Source organism: Phoenix dactylifera, chromosome 15 (genome assembly GCF_009389715.1).
Source record: "Phoenix dactylifera cultivar Barhee BC4 chromosome 15, palm_55x_up_171113_PBpolish2nd_filt_p, whole genome shotgun sequence".
Classification (NCBI taxonomy): domain Eukaryota; kingdom Viridiplantae; phylum Streptophyta; class Magnoliopsida; order Arecales; family Arecaceae; genus Phoenix; species Phoenix dactylifera.
Window position 1 is genome coordinate 10,955,417 of NC_052406.1, and position 25,357 is coordinate 10,980,773.

At 38.9% G+C, this 25,357-nt stretch overlaps 2 protein-coding genes across 4 annotated transcripts; both read right to left on the minus strand.

Annotated features, from left to right (window-relative positions):
- Positions 1-1,934: 1,934 nt before the first annotated feature.
- Positions 1,935-14,771, minus strand: LOC103711556. Of its 3 annotated transcripts, none has more exons than XM_008797752.4 (5): positions 14,389-14,769; positions 12,579-13,064; positions 4,530-4,561; positions 3,444-4,417; positions 1,935-3,304 (listed from the first exon to the last, which is right to left on the minus strand). In XM_008797752.4, the coding sequence occupies exons 2-4, from the start codon at positions 12,904-12,906 to the stop codon at positions 3,479-3,481; spliced, it is 1,299 nt and encodes a 432-aa protein (XP_008795974.1). In that variant the 5' UTR covers positions 12,907-13,064; positions 14,389-14,769; the 3' UTR covers positions 1,935-3,304; positions 3,444-3,478. The 3 variants fall into 3 exon arrangements, with proteins under 3 accessions (XP_008795974.1, XP_008795972.1, XP_008795971.1); XM_008797750.4 differs by adding an exon at positions 14,202-14,267 and having other exon boundaries at positions 1,947-4,417; positions 14,389-14,771; XM_008797749.4 differs by having other exon boundaries at positions 1,947-4,417; positions 14,389-14,770.
- Positions 14,772-20,320: 5,549 nt separating this feature from the next.
- On the minus strand, positions 20,321-22,420 carry LOC120113307 (protein CASPARIAN STRIP INTEGRITY FACTOR 1-like). Its single transcript, XM_039134423.1, has 4 exons — positions 22,270-22,420; positions 22,059-22,182; positions 21,211-21,266; positions 20,321-20,742 (listed from the first exon to the last, which is right to left on the minus strand). The coding sequence occupies exons 2-4, from the start codon at positions 22,126-22,128 to the stop codon at positions 20,602-20,604; spliced, it is 267 nt and encodes an 88-aa protein (XP_038990351.1). The 5' UTR covers positions 22,129-22,182; positions 22,270-22,420; the 3' UTR covers positions 20,321-20,601.
- Between the last annotated feature and the right edge of the window lie 2,937 nt (positions 22,421-25,357).

Sequence of the window (25,357 nt, forward strand, 5' to 3'; positions counted from 1 at the left end):
TTATAGAAAAATGGTACACTGCACCAAATTTTACATGGTCCGGCAACTTTGTCCAAGTCCACGGAATAAGATTTCTACTCTTTTCAATTAATCCAAAGAGACTTACAAAATAAATAGGACAGCAACAATAAAGAGAACATATGGTCAAATATTACCCCTGCAAATAAATCAAGCTAATGAAAGCCTATTGGTAGTCGAATCGATGCTTCCACACTTTTCTTCGGGCATTCTCTCAAAAAACCAACCTCTTGTTATGTGTTAGCACATCCTCAGAATCCCCACTATTTTATAAAGCTACCATCACCATAACATATAATTAACAACACTGGTAGTACCCCTCAAGTAATGAACGATCCACTTCACAGGCATTCCAGTCATCTTAATTTGGATTTGCCATATCTACTGCTTCAATAATGTTAGGCTTGGTGCATACATAAGGCTTCCTACTTGGTCACTCCACAAAATCTTGGTCCTCCATGTTGCTGTAGTTTTCTTCCCTTTAGTCTTTTTTTTTTCTTTTTATTTTATTTTCTTGTTGTCAGCATGCTTTCAAGCATCTAACTCTACTGCATAATCAATCAAACCATATTTGGATGGAAACAGAGGAGTTTGCCCTGAGAAGAGAAAATTTTTTAAGTTAGATAATCTCTATAAATCAAAATGATATTAAACACATTTCCAATGGAATCCAAGATCCTTATTTTTCAGGATTATGGCAATAGAGAGTGCACGATATAAGTACTTCTAGCCACAAGATCACTCTAAATTAGGTTTGTCCAAAAATAAATTATTGGAGCATTCAGACAACTGCTTAAGTCCTATTTGGATACCTAAGCAATCTTGTCTGTGAATAATCTCTAGACACAATAGAAACTTAAAAAAGAGGGGATGTAAGATCGTAGATAAATATTTGGTATAATGAGAACTTGTCAAATCCTAAAAATTATTTCTTTTCTTTCGCTTTCTTCACAACCAAATAGAGCCTAAATTGAAAAAAAATTTAGCCTCTCCCACTGATAGCTTGCTCCTAGAATTCTCACCGTAAATGGATAATTCCAACGATTTCTTTACGAAGAACCCAAGCAAAGTTAATGGATCCAAAATTCTACACATTTTCTTATTCTCTAACTCTCCCGATGAAATATTTTCCTATTCTATTTTTTTTACGGAGATCAATAATTAGCTCTTATTATAATTAATAGAGCATTATATGTCAAATATGTATCCAAATGACTTGTTGGTGCATTCTTTGCACAACCATCTATGGAAGCATATCACATTATTGATGCAACAAAAAAATGATGGAAAAAATGATGCTATAACCATTATCCATCAAATAATGCTTTCGGCAACATATATTCATCCATCAACTATTACTCAGCTTTATATGCCTCAAAGCATGCTCGTTAAAGCATAAACATATACACAAGGCTTCGTTGCATATGCGACCGTTGAGCTTTGGGTGAGCTTTACATGCAACATACTTTCACTGGATAATCAATTGAGTAGTTTTAAACCATCAATGAATGAACGGCCCTGAATGCACGAATCAACTTACTCCTTCGCCTCTTTACTATGGAATAAATTAATCCATCCCACACGTTTGAGAAATCTATCCCTAAATTAAGTTAAATGAATTTGAAAAAAGAAAAAAAAATCATATATTATTTTTTTATAAATATCCATTTTTGTCCTTTTGAAAATGATTTAATGCAAGTATTCCACGAAGTGTTTGAGTTGAAAAAAGATAAAATAACTAAATTAAATGACTTTTAATCTCTTATTCCGCTTCCAAACACAGCCTACACGCATACTGGAGGGCTAGATCATGACTCCAGTGAAACAACTATAGGCAATCTAAGATAAATAATATTATTTTTGTCATCACCGGATGAAAAACGGACAAACAAAGAAAGTGATCAGGCAAACAGATGAATACAAGCAAAAGTCCAATAAGTAGTTCTTACGAAACAATTTCTATTTACAAGTTTGTTTCCTCGTTTGAAGGAAGTATGTCCTGGGATTGCGGTCAAAGGACAAATCAGCTCATGATGCAAATTTAGCCGTGTCCACTCACAGAAACTAGACCATCGTTCCACATTACCGGCTAAACTGCTTGGGTTGCGAAACGCACGGCGGTCTTCACTGCAAATTGGAAGCATTTCAACACACGCATACAGGACGCGGCTGGGATGGTCGAATTTCAAAGGTTTTGCATTAAGTAAATATTGAGCTTCCTCTCCCGACAAACATTCTAAGAATTAGGGCAAGTTCACTCAGCCAAAGATGCCACCTCACACGAAGGATATAGACTTTAGCACATGCAAGGGATTCTGAGAACTAGATCAGCCGGTCGCGTAATCAAGAGTTTCCATCAAAATGATGCAAGGTGTCAGAACCGCGCACAGACTGCGCAGGGATAAGACACCTGCAAGGTGACATCACCTATTCATCCATCGCAAACAACTGACCATTTCACTGAACCCATAAATTAAGAACCGTCTCCAGCAATCCTTCACCCACCAATATGGGGTCGGCTGTTTCTGTATCATGAAAATGTTATCGAGCCGCCTTCATCCAGATTCCTAACATGGTATTCTTGGTGACAGCAAGGCTTGTCAAGAAATATAGAAGTCCAGTTGGTGATCATACAAACCTTCAACCTTAAGTAGTCCAACCTGAAGCACGAAGTAACAACCAACTAGAATGCCTTCAACTTAGAGTTTGAATGGAGGAGATAGATTTCGGCCGCCTACTCCATCGAGAAACATACGGCACAACCAAGAGGCCAAACAAAAAAATAAAAACACAAGCGTCGTCATTAAAATTCCACACCAACAGCACGATATTTGCATCACCATAGGTTCCACCCACACTTATTTCATAGACTATTTGCAGTAGCTTTCATACTATAATTTCTCAAGCAAGAAAAGGTGCAGAAGAAACAATGAAAATGAATCTACGAACATTACTGACAAATACAGCAAGAAAATAATAATAAAAAGATGCTGGATTGGGGGATTTAATCCAAGATCTCAATCTTACCAGCAACTTTTCTGTTCCGTGAACCATCTGAACTCTAGACTAATCTGCAATGAATATCCTTTGATACGTCCAAGGGGAAGTTTATTCTGCATCTCCGAGCATGCCGAATGCCCTGGGTTTTCCAGAACAGTGAGGCAATGGAGATGGTTGATACCTCAGCTGTCAGCATCGTCCTTGGTTTTCCATACAGAAACACATGCTTGCTCGGGAACATTTCAAGCATTTGTTTCGCACTCCATAGAGAAGTAAGAGAGGTATTCTGTATCATTAAAGCAACAGTAGCAGGCAAAGAAGAATACTTTGTTTATTTAAGTGCACGAGGGTAAAGAGAAATTACTTTTCCAGGAATTGTGCATATTGACTCTGAGCAGCAAACAAGAATCAGAGGAGCTGCTCACCTCTTTACCTGAACACGGGAGAGCAAGGGGCTAGTTCAATCTCTCCGGTACCTTGCCCAGAACCCTTTCTTCCTTGCGGACTCATTCTCTGACACTGACCGTGTTGGTCGTGACCCCATAGAGAAGTGTCGCCTCAAGAAAGGCCTGCCAAAGGAGCTCTTCATGCTAGAACTAGCTCCCATCCTCGGGCTTTTCCCACTCCTTTTCCGGTGCTCAGAGACAGGATCACTGTCCACATCAATGTCAGCCACTGCAATCCTGGAGATCTTGCTTCGTCCCTTCAATTCGGCTTTTCCTGACAGTTTTGCAGTAGATTTCTCTCCATGGGTGCAGACAGGGCACGGTGGGTCATATCTTTCAGCTTCAGGTGTCATGTTTTCCAAGCAATCAGCATGATACACATGCCCACAAACCAGAACTGCAACAGCAGACAACTCATTGGTAGACACTATTTTCTGAGTGCTCCATGGAGATCTCTCCTTTAATAGCTTTGAGCAAACCCTGCATGTTTGCCAATCAGGAGAGAGAGGTGTTGTTTGTTGAGTGTTTGATCTTCCTATTTTGCTGTTGCTGGAGCTAAGCTTTTCACTGTCAAATGACCATCTCTCTCGCTGAGAAGCCACCAGCTCAGAAAATGTACGCATGGACCAGCCATCAGAAGACCCACCATGAGATCCTCCCGTAGACAAGTCATTGCTGCAGACAGAGAGAACAAAGGACTGTCTTTCTTCGGGAGAGCTATTCTCATTCAGGGACTGAAGAGATGGAATTCTGCTATCAGAGACCTGGCTAGAGAGTTGGTATCCTGGCGAATGGCGGGCTTTACTTGATGAAGTTGGGTCTGAGGGTAGAGAGTGACTTCTAGAGGATGAAGGGTCTGAATTGAATGCCGACGATGGACTTATTGGAACTGAAATTGAAGGCTTGGCATCTGAAGCACTTGCTATGCCTGTTGACTCGATGGAGTTCTTTTCCTGCACAAGGTATGCAAAAGATTTAACATCAACTGAGTGTGTGTATCGTGGGCTTCATTGCTGAGAAGCATATCAACAAGTGAATTCTGAATGAAGTCCAATCCCAACTCACCTCAGGGGATGAATTGCTTCCAACAAATTGATCTGTAATGAACATGAACTAGTCAGATGAGAGTAACAGATATAAACAAGTCAGGTGAGAAGAAAAAGAAAACATTTTCATGAACAGTGCTTGCACCATTACAATCTCACAAGATGTCTCACAATAAGAATTTATATATGCTTCCTGTTATTCCGCTTACCCTCTAGAACAGATGGACACTAATAGGATGATTAGCAAGAGAAGAATGCAAGCATCAACACGTAGGAATTTCTGCACTAATACACTCACAAAGTTTTTCTTCTAACATAAGCTAATTAACAATAAGATAAAGTATATTATGATTGAAGTTGTGGTCTATAACACTATTTGTTTAAAAGGAAACAGAGTAATGGTTGATCAATGGTTCAGAAAACTTACTGAGCAAACACCAAACAAGTGGGATATATTTTCCAGTAATTGAAATAACAAATTAAGATAATCGTTTAGGTACTACAGCTATAGCAGATCTTATGTAACATACCAAGGTAGTTTGAACTTGAGCAATCTTCATGAACCACCCTAATTGAATCCCTACAACATAGGCTACTTTTTTTTTCAACATACACCATCTTTATGCTCCTTCCTAAAATGAAGATACCCCATGTTTATTCATCCATGTGAAATGAGAGTAAAGAAAGGGAGAAACGACCCGGCAAATCCCCAAAGAGTGAAGGAAGAAGGCAAAATCAAAGCACTATGTTGATATCATAAGTGAAATACCTAGAGATCTCCATGTCACCCTCCATAACCTTGACCTACTACTTTGAAACATCACCAGAACTAATTTCCTACCAAGGTTTTCCTTCAAAAATTCTACATATAATTTTTGGCCTATACTTGAAACTAGTGTCCGCCGAGCCGACCGAACCGGTGTACCGGTGGGCTTCGGTACCGATTCGGTACGGTGCCAAACTAGAACCCAAAAAAAAGGCGACGCGCGCGCGCGTGTCCGCATTTTAGCCACAGAGTGGCATTAAATGCCCCACACGGCCCCGTGTGGGCCTGCACTCGCGTGCGGTGCCACGTGGGTTCGCTGCCCCGCGCGAGTCCCCGAGCACGGGCGCAGAAAAACCGTGCGAGCGCAGGGAACCGCGCGGGATCGAGATTCATGCGCATGGAATGGCGTGCGGGACGAGCGATTCCCCGCATGCGGAAAGATTTTTTTTTCTTTTCTTTTTTTTCCCCTTCCCTTCTTCTTCCTCCTTCCCGAACCCTCTCCTCTTCTTTCTTCCCCTCTCTCCTCCTCTCTTCTCCTCTCTTTCCCCCTTCTCCCGCGAGCAAGAAAGGAACCGTTGGGAGGGCCGCGTGCGCGTCGGGGTGCTCAGGAGGGGGTCGGCCCACGGTACGTCGAACCGTCTTCTTTTTCTCTTCTTCTTCTCCTCTTTCTCTTCTTCTTCCTCCTCTTCCTCTTCTTTCTTCCTCTTTCTTCCTCTTCTCCTCTTTCTCTGCTTTCTTCTTCCTCGCTCGGTTCCGGCCCTGAACCATTTTATGTGGCTGTATCGTACCGGTGGGGTCGGTACCGGTATGGTACGTGCTGAACCGACTGGAACGAGCTGATTCAGCAGACCATGCTTGAAACTATGGAGACATTGCTTTAAAAAAGACTGGGCGTTTGATTAATTAAGAATAATTGGTTGGAGCATGGTGACTTTACAAAATTGCACAAAGTAAGAAGTGATTGATCATCTTCATTTGCAAGATAGAGCTAGCACCGCCCAATGAGAACAAAACCCCTTCTCCTAAATATTTTTTGTTGAAGTCAAAATCTTCATGTTTGCAAACAACTAACTCTAGGATTTGTAATTTGGACAATAGGTTCACCCTCTTATATGCTGGTAATGTATTTGTGCATGCGCACACATCCGAATCCAAACAATTTCAGCTTCGGTTCTTGTTGGGCTTGTGGAGTTTCGGTTTTACAGTTTCACTTCAAATCTCAGAGTTTGAGTCATAAAATCAGAAAAATGGAAAAAAGGAAAAAAAAAAGAAAAAAAAGAAGTCAAGAGAAGTCCACTACAAACTATTTGGAATATTTTCTGATATATAGGTTCTTTATTTGTTAGTTCTGAAAGTTTTAGGCTGAAGTTGCACACAGAAGCAAAACTCATAAAATATCCTGGTATTTTGCACCATAAAGAGATATTTTATTTACTTCTTGAACTCCGATTGTTCGAAGTTTCATTATATCTGCTTCACAATGCCTAGTGCATACAAATATCTTTCTTCATCATCTTTTAGGCATTTCTTTTTTATGTTTGGATCGAGCAAACTCATCATAAAATCGAAGTGAGAAGAGGTAGTAAAAGCAGTTATATGACTTTGTCATCAATGGTTGTACATTTTCCCACCACCAGGTGTGGGTGGGTGGGTGGGGGGGAGGAGAAGGTTGATTGACTTAGTGGCTCTATATTAAAGATGAGCTATGTAAGCTATGAGTATCATAGTCACATAAAACTATGAAAAACTATTAGGAGAAATTATTAATCACATAATAGAGTTAGAACATGTTTAAATCAGATGAATGTTGAAAATCTCGCGGCTCAAGTAAATGGTTCTTCGCAAGACATTAGAGGTGCCTATCTATAAGGCAAGCCTCCAGGCCCAGTATCCATCAGAATCAGGTCAGCCACCATGGTCAACTGAACTAGTGGGTGCAATGGGAACGGGCCTTGTAACAATGAGATTTCATGAACAAAGTTCATAGAATCACTATAAAACTTTCAACCAAATAAACTCACCAACTATTGAGCACCAAGTTATGAATCATATAAACCCAAACACCAAGGTAGGATAATATAAACCTAAACATTGAGGTATGCACGTGTGTATGACAAGCATCTTTGCTTTCATTCTCAAACTATCTTACAAGTCATAGTGAGCCGTCAACACAACCTTTTAAGGTTGGTGGAGTCAAGTCCAATCAACACCAACTTGTTTACTTAAAGTACCATTCTCAGAAAAATTGTAAAAGTAACTCTTATTATTCGTAGTGTAGCTGTATCTAATGTCAATAAAGGATACAAAGACCTCAATTGATTGGTCCAATATCTGTTTCCATCATAATATGATAACAGATGTTAAAGTCCCTAGCTTGCTTGACAAGATGGAACATTATGTTCTCAACTTGTTTGAAGAAGATCGTGACATGGGTGTACCACCTTTCACAATCCATATTATTATATTAGTGGCCCCAATAGGAAATTACAATTGTAGGGGCATTTGATGCTTAAACGAGATTCCTTCAGTAAGCCAAGGAACCTTAGAGGAAGGGGCCATCCCCCACCACCCCATCAAATGGTCAGGCAGCTATAGGAAAGAAGGACAAGGAGAGGATTGTGATGAGTTGACAGGGCTGAATGTTAGGTAGACTATGTGGGTAGCAAGGTTTAAGTAACACCGATATCTCCAAATAACATCTGCTCCATTGCCCTTATCTACCATTATAGCAGAAATTACAATTTTATTTGTCTATATCTGCCTCAGTTAAAAATATATGGAAATAAAATAATGATTGTTGTAATGGTCAGTCCTGTCCGCAACAGGAAAAAGTCATTATATGCTTAGCTCACTATTCACATACCAAAAGTTATCATTACCAACAAGCACAAATATTTGAACTTAAAATATTATACTATTTAGACGGACAGTAAAATGTACAAGAAAGATCATTGTTCCCATTTTATGGGATCATTCCAAGGAATTAATGGCCATATATTCGTTATTTCTAAAATTCCCATCATTGATTCCTTATATTAATAATATATTGTAACAGGCAGCCTTTATAACTGTTATGATGGTTCATGGTTGTTCTAAATACACATAACAGCCGCCAACATAACCCACCTGTAAGCTGCACCGACCTACTCAAAACCTTTCCCTGTCCTTCTCCTTATCTCTTAGTCATCAAGGCTGTGTTGAGGAGGAATAAAAGTCTCTTACACACATATTCCACCTCTTCTCTGCCAAACAGTCATTTAAGCACACAGAATAAATCACTTTTTAGAAGGATGGATTGGGTATTTCAGAAAAATGATACACCATAAATGTTTTAACTTTTTTCCTCCTATCCCATTCACCCCACTTAAATCAGGAATAAGAAAAAGGTGGAATAATTTAACCCTTCCTTACCTCTCCAACTTACTCCATTTACGCAATTATTCTAACCTCTTTATTCCGCTTCCAAATACAGCCTAAGAAATCTTGCAGTACTGGAGGGTTCATCCCAAGCTACCCAAATCATTACAAGCACCTTATCTATGGAAGCATCAAAGAGCCCAAATTCAACCCTCTTGAAGGGGTTACCAAGACAAAGACATGGATCATGAGGTGGTGCAACCACGTCCTTGTCTCTCCCAAACAAGTCATGAACATAACATTCCAGCTCATTCAGGGATTTGCATATTAATGTCTGCCATATGTATTAGAGGTCTTTATATTCTCATCCACAGGTATGACAGCAAGAACGATGACAGCTGGTGCATTTATGACTTCTCCAAGGTACCTAGAGCGTACAAGTGGGCTCCTACTAGACCCCACTAGAGCACCTTCTCAACAAGGTTAAACTCTTGCAGCTTGTGTTTGGTGGCTCATATGTGTCCCCATATTTTGAGTCAATCTTGCCAAGACACTCAGAATGAGAAAGAAGAATTCTTTTGTTGTATGATATACACATATTACAAATTCTTAAAGATAGAATTATCTAGCTAGCAGATTATAATGCGACTCCGTGTCCATACAATCTCATGGTTGCAACATGGAAATCCCATCTTTGTAAAAGAACCTGGCAATCATTATAACCATCAAACCAATCAACTATCATGCCTGCACAAGAACCCATGGGTATTAGCTTGCAGATATCCGTATTGGTGGACTCGTGCCAATACCCCATGACGAATCATTGCCCGTTCATGTCAAATTTCAAATTTCGAAAACTCTATCAAACTAAGCACGTTTGAACTCTTTCACATGATAAATAATTGCTTCTAAAAATAAGCTCCAAGTTCAGGATGTTAATATATGATAGTTATCTAACTTGTCTTTAATGTAGAGCAACTTACGTATTGATACATATCATAATTTTATATAGACGTTTGGGTTGTCTATAGCAGCTTGTCTTTAATGGAGGGTCACATAACTACTTTTAATATTTTGTCCCACCTATCTTTGTGATTATGTTTTCTTATACAAGGAGCTTGGCATGATTATAATAACATATTTTCTATGTTGCTGTTTATCATAAAATTTGTCTTAGAAGCCTATATATGTTTTTAGGATTTTAAGATAATCTTGAGCCCACAGTTATGCAGAATTTAGATTCCAAGGTTTTAAGATCACTTTGTTACATTGATAATGAAGTAGCTCACTCTTAGCTGATCAAAAATTGCAAACAATACAAAGGCAGTTAAAAAGCCAATCCAGATTAATAAATCCATTTTCATCAAGTTGCACCAGAAAGTTAAAATTCCAAGTGCCTTCTTTCCCATTGTCATCATAGGTCAAACTCAAATGTTGGTTCAGCAAAAGCCAGCTAGGCAAGCACCTCAGAAAAGGGCAGTTTTTTACACCTCAAGTTTCCACTAGGACCAAAATACCCATAAAACCAAGACAGAAGAATTGTTTCAACAGATGAAACTGGAAAACAGGTGGCTAGGAAGCCACGAAACACCTAGACGCTATGCAGGCAGATAAGCAGGAACCCAAAAGTTAATACTGCCCAAAAGAAAATAGATTGTAGCAAACTAATAAATACAAGAAAATGTCTAAAAATACTCATAATCCCACAAACGAAACAGAAATAACAAATAAGATGTAGTAAGTCAATGGTAAGCAGCAATCTTGCAACATCCATTACTAATTATAAAACAATCTCACCCTCCATAATCATGATGCAAAATGTTAAAGCAGGTTGTCTATGCGGCCTAGTTGGTCTTTTAAAACAGTGCATAGAAGATAAGTCCTAACAAAAGGCTCCTGCCTCGAACAAGGCAATTTGAGTAGCAATTAATTCTTTCAAGTTCCAAGGTCTTCTATATCACCACCAGGCCCTGGCCTATTCAGATTCTAATATCCTCACAAATTGAGATATCTTTCCATTCATCCTGAATCTCCAACATATGTACCCACGCAAAACCTCATGTATAAGTTGAACGTTCTCTAATTCTGCAACATTTCCCCATATTTTCCCAAGATCAAACATAATCCTCTCCACCAACCTTAAAGGTAAATTGTCCTACTTCCAAAATGCCTCCTATTTGAATAGTATACCGTCCAAATCATGGTATGCCGTACCAATCCGAACAAGGCGGTACGGGATGTACCGTACTAGTTCGGTACTAGTACCTGGTATGGGTGGCGTATCGACTCGATACGCCAAAAAAATTCACATCGTACCATACCGACACTGTGCTAGTGTGGCACCAGTACGGAATCCGGTACCGAGACGACGAACCTTGGTCCAAACACAATCTTCTTTTTATGTCATAACCTACTTAGACACCAAAACACTCTAACCAACCTCAAGGTCTTCCTACTTTGTCCCAAATATCCAAAGCTGCTTCCAAGTAAAACCTTATTCATAACCAAAAATCCTACAGTATGCTCACATACTGCCATATCCTCTTCTTAACCCACCTTAACATATCAAATGGAGTTGAATCCCACTTTGTTCTGTCCCTCAATCAACATACTCCTTCCTCAAAATTAGAGGTGAAACATAAAGTGGAGTACTAGAAAATGTAATCCACCGATCTTTAAAATAAAAATTGGCATCAGAATGGTACATTTTCCTCCATCAAGAAGGAATTTTAAACAACAAATATGGTAATTTCTCTTTCATTTAACAACTACATCTGCAAAATTTGCTTTCATATGACATAAAGACCACTTAGTTTTGCTCCCTCCCTCGACATACTCCTCCCTCAAAACCATAGGTGAATCACAAAAGTGGAGTATTGGAGAAGCTGATCCAAAGATCATTAAAAAATAAAGATTGGCACCAGAACAGTATGTTTTCCTCCATCAAGAACAAATTTTAAAGAAACAAATATGACCCAGAATATTTTTTTTTCATTTGACAGCTACATCTGCAAAATTTGCTTTCATTTGACATAGATACAAAGATCTATCCCATCAACTTGGTCCAACATCACTGATCTGCATACTATTTAATATTGTCTCGAGTATCACATGACTCCTAACTTTTAGTTTTCCTTGATAAAAGCAGATTACCGAGCATTTATTCACCTCTAGAAAATGAAAGAAAAGGCTTATTAATGAATTAGAAAGGGGAGGCACTAGATGGCATACTAAGGTGTTACGCACATGACATGATAAACGGATAGCTGACATTGCCACTGGCATGAACTGAAGGCCCAGAAACTCCCTGCTAATATAGCATAAAATATAATAGAAATCAAGTGAGAAGTTGAACAAGAACTAGTTAAATGAATTCAATCATGCTTAGCACAGGAGTTGCTAAAAGATATTTTACATCTACAAATAGAATCAAACACGAAGTGCAGCGACAAATTGAGCAAATGGAACTGCTAGATTTGTTTTTTTTTGGGGGGGGGGGGGGGGGGGGTATGTTGACAACTTTCGTGGGCTATCATTCTGACAAAAATGCTGGCTAATTGGACATAGATAGTTAACTAGAATATGAGTGTCTTTCAGCATAATTTTAAAGAGATAGCATTCACTGCCAGAATGAATCTTCTACATCCCTTAAAAAAAAAAAAGACTTCACTGCACATGCTACATAACATACTAGGTTGAAGAGAATTTCAAATAATTCCCAGATGCTCGTCCTTTTTTTAAGCACTGTTCATTTCACTGCACTAAGGTGTAGCTGCAGTCTATGTTACAACTGACCAGTACCTTAGAACAATCTAACATGAGTGGACAAATTACTTCTCAACAATATGACAAATGCTCGCGCCATATCATCTTGAAAATAATTAAATTTTGTAGAAAGACAGCCTGAGAAAAAAAGCTGCACAAGAAAGAGCTAGAAAATATTACCAGCAGCAGGTTTAGACTTCCCATCAGCTCCGAACTTTGTAGAAGATTTATGCCACTTTTGTGTCTGAAAAGGATTTGGTGGACTTCCCCCCTCTGAAAGGCCTTCAGTTTCTGTGGTCGCCCCACTCTTAATTTCAGAGCCTACATTTCCACTATTGTTATGAGAAAATCGGCTCGGGTTTTCCATGATATCCTCTATGTGTGTTCGATTATCCCATCGGAAGCTCCATGAAGGTGAGTGTCTGATGTTCCTATAAGTAGAAACTTCCAACTGACCTCTACTGGGCAATGGCTTGTCCCTTGCAGCCACACAACAGTTGGCTCCCATAATTATGTATATCAAAAAAAAGGTCCGCAAGAACAAAAGGAAAAATTTCTCAAGAAACCACTAATAACGATAATGTTTACAGTAAGAAGACGTGAATTTTTTCACGACCATCACACCAATGCTCTAAACGAAATCACGATGCCAATACCTGGCTGCCCCTGCACGCAAAAACATGGAAACAAAGGTATTATAAATTAATAAAAAAAGTACAAAAATAGAAAGCTACCCTGCTGGAAAGTTCCGCACAAAACCTAGTTTTCAAAGGGAAAAAAGAGAAACCATCGACTTTAACAAATTCTAGCTAAAGCTTTCAACTAAACTTTCCAAACAAACAGAAGTCACACAAGGAAATTGCCCTTAACCACCAAATTACCGGGAAAGAAAAGAAAGAAAGATGATCGTCCAAATCCTTAAATTTCTTCTTCTAACATACCAAAGAAATTCTCCTAATCATCGTCATAACAAAAATAAAATAAAATAAAAAAAGACAAACGAACTAGACGAGTTGCTGGAATCGGCCGCAAACTTAATTTTTGAAAGAAAAAAAAAAGGAATTTTTTTAGGCGCTAGATGGGATGTCCTGTAACAAACTAGAGCACAACAGAATAAAATTCAATCACTCCTCTCGACCATGAGAAAGGAAAAAAGGGGAAAGGGAAACGCTTGCCAGTTGTCAAAGAAGCGACAAAATGAAGTCAAAACCTTAGAGTCCAAGAAACAAAATTTCGTTCAAAGAAGAATTTTCCCCCTTTTTTTTCCTCCTTGCATTTATTAGAAACAAACTTATTAAAATTAGCGAGAGACCGGCGGTCAAAGCAGCAGTAAAGTCTGCGAAAAAAAAAAAAAATCCGATCTCCAAAATAGAAAACGTAACAATGATACAACCCTCAGCAGCTAATGCTGTTATGCTTATCCTAACTGATAAGATTAGTGATGACAACAATAATTCAGAGCTCTCATCAATATTTATTACTGATGTCCCCAACTGTTCTTCCACTGATCTCCGTTAAATCACTCAAACCAGAAGAAAACAAATCCAGCAAGGTTAGAACATAATTCAAACCCGAGAAATCCCTAAAACCCCCAAATTACGAGAAACTGTCGGAAAACCACTGGCAAATTTAAAATTTCCATCATAAAATAAAGAACTTCTCAAGACGAAATTATTCGGATCGAGATGGTAAATTTATCTTAAAAATTTACATCAGAAACGGTACTATCGCAACTACTCTTCCACTGATCCCGCAAAACTCGCTTAAAGAACAAAAAGAAAAAAAAGGGGGAAGAAATAGAACCTATTTAGCTCAAAAATCATGTTCCATTCTAGAGAACGAACCAACTATTGACCTCCTCCGCAATCCCTAAAATCCGAGAAATTCACAAGCACTAATTATTCCAAGTTTCTCCATTTTTTCTTAAAAAAAGTAACGGCCAAAGAACTCTGGAAGCGACGAAATTCTTAGAGTTAGATGCTTAAATTACCTTAAAAATGAAAAAAAATCCAAACCATCGATGTAATGACGCTCCAAATCGAACCGCGATATGCAAATCGAAGCGCGTCAGGTCGATCGGGTCAGAGCTACACCGTGGCTCGCCGCCACGAAAACCGCCGTTTCCATCGGAACTCGCGGCAGGCGCTAGGGTTTCGGATCTCGCCCGCCAAATCCTCCGATCGCCCCAGCTCATCAGCTGTCGGCGGACTCAAAGAGCAGGTTCGAAGCCACGCCCCCGATCGAAAAAGCCCTCAAGGGTCACGGTTGGGGTTTCGCCCGCTCGCTTCTCCTTCTACTTCTAGAGTCTCAGAAGAGAGAGAGAGAGAGAGAGAGATTGGGGTTCGGGGAAAGAGGAGAAAAAGAGGAGGTAAAGGACAAGGGGGTTTCTACGTGGGTATATAACGAGCGGCCTCACTCCGTTAAAAGAACGGGACGCATGTTAGCTCTACATACCGGCGGAAAATTTTTGTCCCACAGCAGCGTCCAACGCGATACACGAAGGGCATCAATAGGCGTGTTTCATCATTACCCATTCCGAAGTCTTACGTTTTCAGCATCCAGCTCACTGGAGAATTAAAAGCTTCCAACGGGCAGAAGAGGGAATCTGGTCCGGGTGGGGATGGTCAGTTCCGTTTCGAATTTGCCGTCCGGACGGGCTCCATTTGGTTCTGACGGTTCCACAGACACTGGTTTGACCGTTTGAACGAGCTCTCTTCTCCTTGGTCCCCGCATATATTTTTCTATACAGACACAATACTGCCGTCTACTTTGTCCTGAAGGCTGACATAACCGAGATCCCACGGTCGCATAAATTTTGTACGAGCGCGATCGGAGGATAGCTTGCGCATGCAGCGCTATTTTGCCTTGCGCGGCGGGAAAAGAAGAAAGTGGCAATGAGATCTGGTCACCTTCCACTCCCGCAGTCCCGCTTGCAAGGCTGCCGACGGGTTGGCGGGGGTGGTGACTTCGGTGCTCACCTCGAGTGACCACATACTTGGATATGGGAGGGGCTGAAGTGGGAAAGGCATCTCCGGGGAAGACGAGGAGTGGGGAATACGCATCAGTGGTGCGACGTGCCTTTATTAGATGCCACGTCGGACTTTACGAGTAACGCGGTCCCGGAACCCATCTACCCGACCCGTCAAGTTCACGGGTCGGGTACGGGTACGAGTACGGGTACAGATCGGTCACCACGAATTGGCGGCAGGGTTCGCATCTCATTATTGGTGTGTTCCGGGCTTTGCACTCCACCCTTCTAAATAATTATAATATAGCTGGATTTCTCTATCTTTATCTTAGAGAAGAAATACAAAAATATATCTTAAACATGGCACAAAAAGTAAACCTGTGATGAGCTTAATTTATGCTTAAGAATATATTATAGTAACGTCTCAGCAAATAGGTGATTCCGTTTGCTAAATCTAAAAAGAATGGCAACAAATCTACTTGTATTGCATTGGCTTTAGTCCAAGTATGTCATAATCGAATGAGCTTTTTAGCACTACCACAGAATAAAGTAAATGACTAATTAAAATTCCAAAGTCACGACACATATGGTGGTCATAAAATAATAATGTAATCAAGCACATGTTGTCCACTCCTTTTTTTTCTTCTTTTTTATATGATTTAGAAAAATGGATATAAAACATTAGAATCCAGGTGAGAGTGATCTTATATATATATATATATTAAAAAATTGCCTATGCAACCAATATACAAATGTGATAAATAAAAATTTAAGAAGCAATGAAATGTCAAAAGTTAGCCTACAGAACAGATGCAAACACTGTGAAATAGTTGACAAGAAAAACTTCATGACCCACAATTGCAGGTGTAACAAACTACCTGCAGCCATATGAAGGCAAAAAGTTTGGACGCAAGGATCTTTTTGAGTTTGGTTGATTGGTGGTTGGTTAGCACACCTACAAGGCAATTTGATCGAAAAATTAATGGTTCATCCTCTAATCATGACTTGGGCGATTTCTTGTGTCCAAGGCAATGGAAACATCGAATGGCCCACAAACCTTTTTATCTTAACCAGCCCATTATTTGTCAGCAGTCAGCGGTGGCGACGCATGGCAATCTTGACGTGCCATAGTTTCCAACGTTTTGTAAACGCAGTTTGAGAACTCCAAGCAAATAAATGGCTAGTGAAGTACCCAAGCCATGGGCCCACCCAATTTGGTTCCTTGTTTCTATTTTCTAACCAGCATTCAATGCGTTTCAACACCAAATAGGTCTTACATCATGTTATTGGAATAAAAGTGGAGGATAGGTTGGTGGAAGATTTTGACAAGTTTAGCTAACCCTTTTTTTTATTTAGGTGCTCAGTTAAATCTCCGAGCTTCTATCTTCTCAGTTAAATCTCCTAGTTTCTATCTTCTCGAGTTCAGATAAAGAACTTAGATGACGAGATCAAAGTTTGACCTCTTTTTTTATTGATAAAAATCAGATTTATTATACCAATCTATTATAAATATATTTATGGAAATTTAAAAATAAAATAGTCAATAAATTAGAAGAAAGATTTGGAGTAGCATTCCCGACAATATAGTTTTCGTATGATTAGCCCGCCAATAATCAGTCTGCAGCATTATTCGCTTTACAATAAAAATAAAATAAAAGATTTGACTCCTCCATCTACCACGAGTATTTATAACAATATTTTTGATACGAAGAGCATGGTCAACCCTAAACCTATGCCAAACATTTGGCTGAGCTCATGGTTCAAAAATATGGAAGCTCAAATTATGCATTTCGTCGCAGCACGCGCCCTTGAATTGTTATCCAATTCTCAAGGAGACATGACTATGGGCAAAACATCTTTCTATTAACTCTGAAAAGGTCCTCAAAATCAAATAGTGTTAAACTGTTTGTATATCTACTGCAACTCAAATTCTATGGACACTACTAATTTTGATCTTGCCTCCTAGCTTTGTCCTTTTCGCTGAAGGGCAAAAGACAAACTGAAACTCCTTCTTATGAATAACTAATCATATTGTTCAAGAATCATAGTGAAGGTCTTTCCTTTTTCTTTGAAAAATAAATAAATAAATAACCGAAACTAATGGAAGTTCTTGCTGCCCTATATGTGTCAATGCACTTTTCATGCTAACTTGAAAAATAATCTTGCAAGTTGGTTAGATGACATCTTTTCAGTCATTCTCTAGATGAATGACTTGCATTCCTCTGCAAGCTATGAACTAATGGCTTTTGATTCGTTTTAAAATGGCAAAATCTCATTCTTTGCATTCAGGTGAATCTAGCATTATTCTACACCCCAAGATGGAACAAACCCTTTCTCATTCATAATAGAAAAATCAATAAAATTATTCCCCGGAAGAAAAAAGAAGGAAGAAAACATCTCCATTTCATGCATGTGATTGATGTGAGAGGATGAATTGCAGTCTACACCATCACATTAATGTCAAAACGGATTTTCATGGAAACATATTCAGCCTGGTCTCTCTATAAATAAAGATGCTCTGAAACTTAAAAGTAATATTTGGAAATCACAGACAACTGAGAAACCATAAAGAAATTTAACACTAAATTGCTTTCTGCATCTGATAATTATATTAGCATACAGGTGCAACATCTCAGCCTGAATATGTCTCCCACTTCCTTATTGTTATGGAGAAATGTTAGACCTGTTCATCGAATAGGGCGGGCAGGCTTCAGCTGGCGCTCAGCCCAGGATATGTTTAAATTAGTTAGGCCCGGGCCTAGCCCGGCCCGACCTTCGGGCCGGCTCGAGTCCGGTACTTACTCGGGCTTCAAACTTCAGCTTGGCCTTTCTTTTTTTTTATTTAAAAAATATTGAATGTACAAGAAAAGAGGAGACAAGGGAAGAGAGAGTTCAAACGGCTAGCTAGTGCGGAGGAGAGAGAAACTTTCTGAACCGGCCGGATCTGCTGGGCTTAAAATCCGAAGTCAAGCATGTCTGAAATACTTTGGGCTTGAGCAGGCCCGATGGGCCATCCAGACCGTGAACAAGTCTAAAGGGCTTTCATCCTTGTCCAACCAAAGGCAAGAGAGATTGGCAATCCTGAGCTTCCTTTGCGGCCCTCCAATTGTATTAGGCTGCGATCCTTCCACTAAGGAAGCACAGGCTTTTATTCAAGTATAACGGCCATCGAGTGAACTCGTGTAACAAGCTTAGGATTCTCTTGAAGATGGAAGTGAACTCTGCTTTGTTTTGTCATTCTATCAATAATACTACCTTGGCATTGCTTTAATATTACTTTAAAAAATTTATAAGAAGTCAAAAAATCTTCTAGGAGAAGGTAGAAAATTACTTTAAAAAACAAGAGCAACGCAAATCAGAAACTAAGCGTGCCCACAACTCTATGGTATTATTACAACATTAACTAGATTTTCTAGCATTCAAGAGTGTGATATGAACTCCTTATCCTTTGCCTACATTAGAGTTTCTTGGTAGGACAATATGTTCTATCTGCATTACAAGTTAGGAATTTTTAATCACTGCTTCAAGTTTGGTACATTCTAGAGCGTGATATTTAGTCTGCAAATCTACATGCACATAAAGTTAACTTGTAAAGATGGACAACTTCAAATATGTATTCTGGATATCACTATCTTTGGGAGTTGGTCGTGTTACAAGAAAGCCACCTTGAATGCCATGGTTCAATTTGCTTCAGACTAGAAGAGGACAGCAAGCATGCAGATCATGAATTATGTGATAATGAGATCATAATATTCTCCAAGATTATATTAATTTTACGACTACCATAAGCTTCCTAGACTGAAGCCATAGTTTACAGTCGATTTAAAAACAAAAATCCTGTACAATTTTAAAGGTAAAAAATTAATTGAAAATAATTATTTGGTCACTTGCATTCTCCTGTAACGCACTAAAACTAGAGGTGCAAATGAGTTGGTGTCGCTGGATTTAAATTAGATGCAAACAATTGCATGCTAGGACAAACTCGGTATTTGGAATTTGGACGAGGGGCTACATTTTTTAAAAAAACTTGGACCACCAAACCCAAAATCGCACTAGGAATAGTTTTTATTGGCTGGAATGAGGCCTCTAGTTGGTTTGGGTCTGTGTGCTGGGACAATAGAGAGGTGCAGCCCAACAACTTTCCCAAAACCATATACGATATCCCTTCATCATATCCCGCACCGCATGCACCACATGGCCGTGCGCCACACTAATCACCGAGATGCATTCCTCTAGATTCCATTCATCATGCATTTGTCTCGTTGATTGGCCTACATGAACGCATCTCAGTGATTGGCGTAGTACATGGCCACATCAGTGCACATGGTGCAGGATATAATGTCTCCCTGAATGTTATAAAAATAGCCTTTTCATCTCCTTCACAAGCTTGGATTTTGCATCTACCTTACAGCCACACCAACAATCCAATCTTCCGAAAGCACTTCAAAATTTGCCGCAAGATCATAGAAAGTGTCTTCTTCTCAAATAGCTGAATGGTTTAATATATGACAGTCAAGGCTCAAGGTTTCTATGCACAAGCAATATTTGAATAATATGGGGAAGACCTGATGAGTCGATTCAACATAATGGGAGTTATATTACAAATACTATACCTCTTTACAAACTTAGACACCACTGCATAACTTATGTAGCATATGTATGATATCCCTTCATCGTATCCTATGCCACACTAATCACCGAGACGCATTCTTCTGGATCCCATTTATCATGCGTTTGTCACGATGATTGATCTACAAGAATGCGTCTCGGTGATTGGTGTAGTGCATATATAGCAGCCACATCGGTGCATATGGTACAGGGTATAGTTTCTCTCTTCATTGTGATGGGGACCTAGATGTTATAAAAATAGATTTTTCATCTCCTTCACAAGCTTGGATTTTACATCTACCTTACAGTCACACCAAAAATCCAATTTTCCAAAAACACTTCAGAATTTGTCACAAGATCATAGAAAGTCTCATCTTCTCAAATAGCTGAATGGCTTAATATATCACAGTCAAGGCTCATGGTTCCTATGCACAAGCAATATTAGAGTAATATGGAGAAGCCCTGATGAGTCGATTCAGCATAATGGGAGTTATATTACAAATACTATACCTCTTTACTTATGTAGCATATGTATCTCAGACCATAAACGTGCCTATCATTTCTAAGTGCCCATAAAGTGCAGAACACTGGATTATTTAGTGCCACGGCCCGAGATGGAGAACGACATCAGTTAGGTATGAGTTTGAAAGGAGGCTTGGAGAGAGATGGGGAAGGATCGTAGCTTCCATAGTCATTTGTATTAGCTTTGAGAACTCTGGAATGGGCAGCAAAGGCTTGTTCATGGTGCCCAACCTTCTTTGCTGACTCCTGCTACACACTGAAAATCTTCATCAGTATATATAAAAGATAAGAAAAGATATGATTTCGTCCATTCGGTAAATCACTCGAACAAGATAGAATATTTTATGAATTAAGCCATCTTTTATTTTCTAATTTTTGAATTACAAATTGTGTTCTTATCTTCTCTTTAATCTTGTTCATAAGAAAATCTCTATAATCTGCTAGTAGGACACGTTCGCTTCTCTTGACATTGATTATCCATCTAAAGATTAATGATTATTATTGTTCTGATAAAAACACCAGCTCTATAGTTTTTGCAGCACAACAAGCATGGAAATAAGAAATTTATAGGTATCCTCATTTTAATTTAGAGTTCAATATTCTCTCTCTCTTTTTTTAATAAATTAGCTCTAAGCTCGCTAAAGCAGAGTCTGATATAATCTGGGAAACGATAGGAGAAAAGAACTCTTATTTTATCTGGTTGATACTTCACACCTTCATCATAGATCCCATGTGTACTGCATGTTTATTGAAAAACCTCCGCTGCCCACCTGAAAAGAAATTATCTAATGAGAAAAGCAAGAGAAAAACATAACTATATAAATTCTCTCTTTTTTTTTCCCTTCCTTAAGTTTACTGCTCAGAGCGAGAGCAAGAGAAAAGAAACATATACACGGAGAGAGAGAGAGAGAGAGAGAGAGGGAGCTGATTAAGCATGGAAACTTATCAAAGTTTCTTAGAATGTTCTAGTATATTGAACAGCAGATAAAGTCATGAATAAAGAGCATTAATATGATATTTAGATGTTGTCAAGCACTGCATCTAAAGCATAGCATGAGTTGCGAAAGTAGTAGTATTTATTCCACATCATAGAGCAAGCTATTTCAATATTTCTTGCTGATGTTGATTTGTAAACCCCAGGACGATTATAGAAAAGATATTTCATCATAGGTATCAATAACGAAGATATATATGTTTTTCATGGGTTAGTTCATGAACAGATATTGAGCTTTTGCCTGAAACATCAATATTTGCTCATAACTGCCGAATTCTGGTCATGTATTACCGAGAAAGCTAAAACCTTAACACACAGTTTGTTTTGCATGCAAAATATGCTAGATGTTGGAAAAACAAATCTGGTAAGCCTCAGAGTTTTTATTCAAAGAGGACTGCAAAAACGAAGACAAAAAGTTTAATTATAAGATCAATATAGCGTGTCGTCTTCGAAGAAAGAATTCCTGAACTCGAGAAAAACAGGCAGCTTTAAACCAAATATTTCTAAGAAGATTGAAGCACAGTTGTTTTGAGAATATTTGAAATCGTTGGGTTTCGCTCAAACCTACCAGCAGATGAAACTGAGATGAGCGATGCCAAGATGAGAATGAAGAGAAGAGTGAATCCCTTAGTCCCCATGAAACCCGTGTGGATGACCTACCCTTATCTCAGTCACGCAGTCTTTCTTCCTCCCTACCAAGAGCAAAGAGAAGATATGAATCTTTTCTAAGCATTAGAGCACAATAAAACCACAATAAAACCAACTTTGGGTTGGCTGACCTTGTGATAGAATTAGTAGGCAATTGTTTATATGTGGAGATGCAAATCTCACTGGGCTGTCTGTTTTTAAATGCAGAATGGAAAGGAGAGGGGCAGCATTTTCTCCATGGAATTTAAGGGTCTCGTCACTAGAGTTGTTGGATTGTTTGTTTAATCCTATAAACTAAAGGCATTAACAACTAACAAGCAGGCCTCTCTCTCCTTTAGAGGGAATTGACTTCAGTGTCCTTCCAGACCGTGCTGCATTGCCGCAGGCTTTAGAATAAACACATCAACCACCAAAAAAAATGCCTTCTTGGATCGATGCCAGTTGTTGCTGCTCGCAGAATGAACCTGGTCAATACCAGGAAATTCTCTGATTCAATCCTTCATCGTTGTCAGAAGATTAAATATTGTTAGTCAGGCCATAATTTCAGTCAGGAGATCGAGGATGAAAGGTCCATATGGGCTAATTATGACTGCTATTTAGTCTTTGATTCTAAAGATGATGCCAAACTTAATTATTGAATCACTTGAATGGTTTCTCTCATGCTTTAATAATAACTTCTTCCACTTTTTATTCTTCCCTGCTCTTTGGATTATGAATCCAGCATGCAATTCCCATACCAATAGACTAGGTTCCTAGGCATATTTTTCTGAGAATATCCCTTGGCTCCAAAGGCAAGGCACAAAACCAGCATTGTCTTATAAGTTAGGCATCTTGGACCGGAGGATGTTATTTTTCTGGTCAGTCCATTAAAGTTCTTTTTAATTTGAGCATCCAATTATGTAAGTTATATGCAGTTAAGAGGTGCAAGATTACCTTGTTCCATAAGATTACCGAGGCACGTCGAAATAATTAATTGCTGCGATCATGAAAGGAAGGGGCGATTTAGGCCTTAACAAGAAAGAAAATCACATCCTTGGATGAATTGAAAAGGTCAGAGTGATTCCTAGTAAACGTGCTCTCCAACCAACAAAGTAGGCTTAGTGGTGCGAAAACAGCAAGGTCCATATAAAAAGGAAGAGGAGATACCCTTTGCGAGTAGGGTGCACTATAATGTTTGGGAATGTCTTATGTTTAAAGGTAAGGGAGCATAAAATAGCATTGTGGATGGGTAGTGCTCCAAATTATCCTCCCGGACAAGGACATGAAACCAAACACATAATGTGGGGGACAATAGTGGAGAATAAAGAGATCCACCACAAGTGTAGAATATTGGATAACTGCGTGTTTTTTATTAGAAAGTGGTTGTTAAGATAGGTTTAGTTAAAGCAATATGGTTCTTTTTCAAGTCTCCTCAATCCAGGTCTTAAACTAATAGAATCCACGTCGAGGTCTTGGTTCACATTTTTTTGTCCATGTTCCGAAGCTTGGATATCGCACATGAATCCATTAAACTCTGAAGATGGTGATAACTTAAACTTCACGAGCTGCACACATGTATAAGGTTCAAGCAGACAGTCAACCACTCGAATTTCATTTTCATCTCCACCCTCTAAGTTAATAGCCTCTCACATGGTTTAATGGAACTAGTAAGGCTTAATATCTTATACATAAAGGTGCCATTTATTGACATGGAACTAGCATTTGGCATGTTCTTTGCAGCTTGACTTTGAGTTATGAATGGCTTTGATTCCATCACTTGCAACGTATCTAACATTTGACGTAGAAACGTGGTTGCATGATTTACCATCACTTTCTATTTATGTAGATGGCATGAGACGTGATGAACTCAGCCATAGTTATGAACTTATGATCCCATACACGAGATGTACTCAGTACCTCATTTTAAGATAAATGGTTGAGAACTGAGAGATCATCAAACGGTGCGTTAATTATCCTGGTATATTGGTATAGGTTAATGATGATATGTAACCATTGTTTGACGAGTCTTGAGTTTTGAAAGAGAGAACTAGATCGAAAATATGCAATTTTAACAGATATTCTTTAAATGGGTTTCGCAAATTTATTTGATACGTGCATTCAATGATTCATTTGTTTCTGCCTCCTTTTGCTTATAATCTAATCCTTCTCCATCAACTTATGGACATACTTTAATTCGATGCAAGGCGTGCCAGCTGCGTAAACTGCTGCTCTTCTGTCTTTTGTTCCCCAACGTCAACATAGCAAGAAGCTTGCAGTGGCAATCGAGATGTCATCAAAAGACCAAAGGATTTAACCCTGTCGAGAAGCTCACATCTGATGAGGATCGATCAATCTAAGACCGGAAACATAAACAAGAGTTCAATTGTGTTCCACCACATCAACAAGGGTTCATTTGTTTTCAGCACTTGTGAATGGCGGGATCGGATTACTCTCAGCAAATAGATTTAAGGACTTGAAAAGCTTAATATTTCAATTATCAAACAAGAATAAACTATTTATAATATCAGATGGCAGGAAGAGAATGGTTTTGAAATTTAGAAATTTCTTTCATACTCCTCATATATTAGCTACTTTTCTGATGTTGATAAACATGTTCATTGCAAAGAGGAACAAGATGGTGGCAGCTTATCTACAGCTGACTTCAGGTGTTTGATGTGTCATCATACACTTCTTCAGCATGATTTCTGGTTGACCAATCCTCTATTTTCCTCCATGTAGATGTAGAAGAAATGCAATATCAAAGACAATCACGCATGGAAGCACCGGGAGATAATATAAACAGAAACTTTGCATCCTTCGTTTGCAACCAAAACTATATACACAGTCTTTCTACAATAACCATGTCATGGGTATATTTTATGAAAAATAAATTGTGGATTAGTTTGGCCACCATGAGTATTCAGGAGGATCACCAGACTCGATGCGAAAAACTTTAGCCACTACGAGTATTAAGAAGGATCACTAGACTCGATGTGAAAAACTTTAGCCACTACGAGTATTTAGGATGATCACCAGACTCGATGCGGAAAACTTTAGCCACTACGAGCGGGGTTGGACAGATTTCAAAAATGAGATTTGCCACATCGGAAAGCTGAGTCGCATGCCAAACTTTCGAAGGCCATAACTTGGTCATACAATATCTGATTGAGATGATTTTTTTTTTGAAATTGGATATCTTTTTGATATTTACAACTTTAGGCCAACCTTCTAGGAGAATGA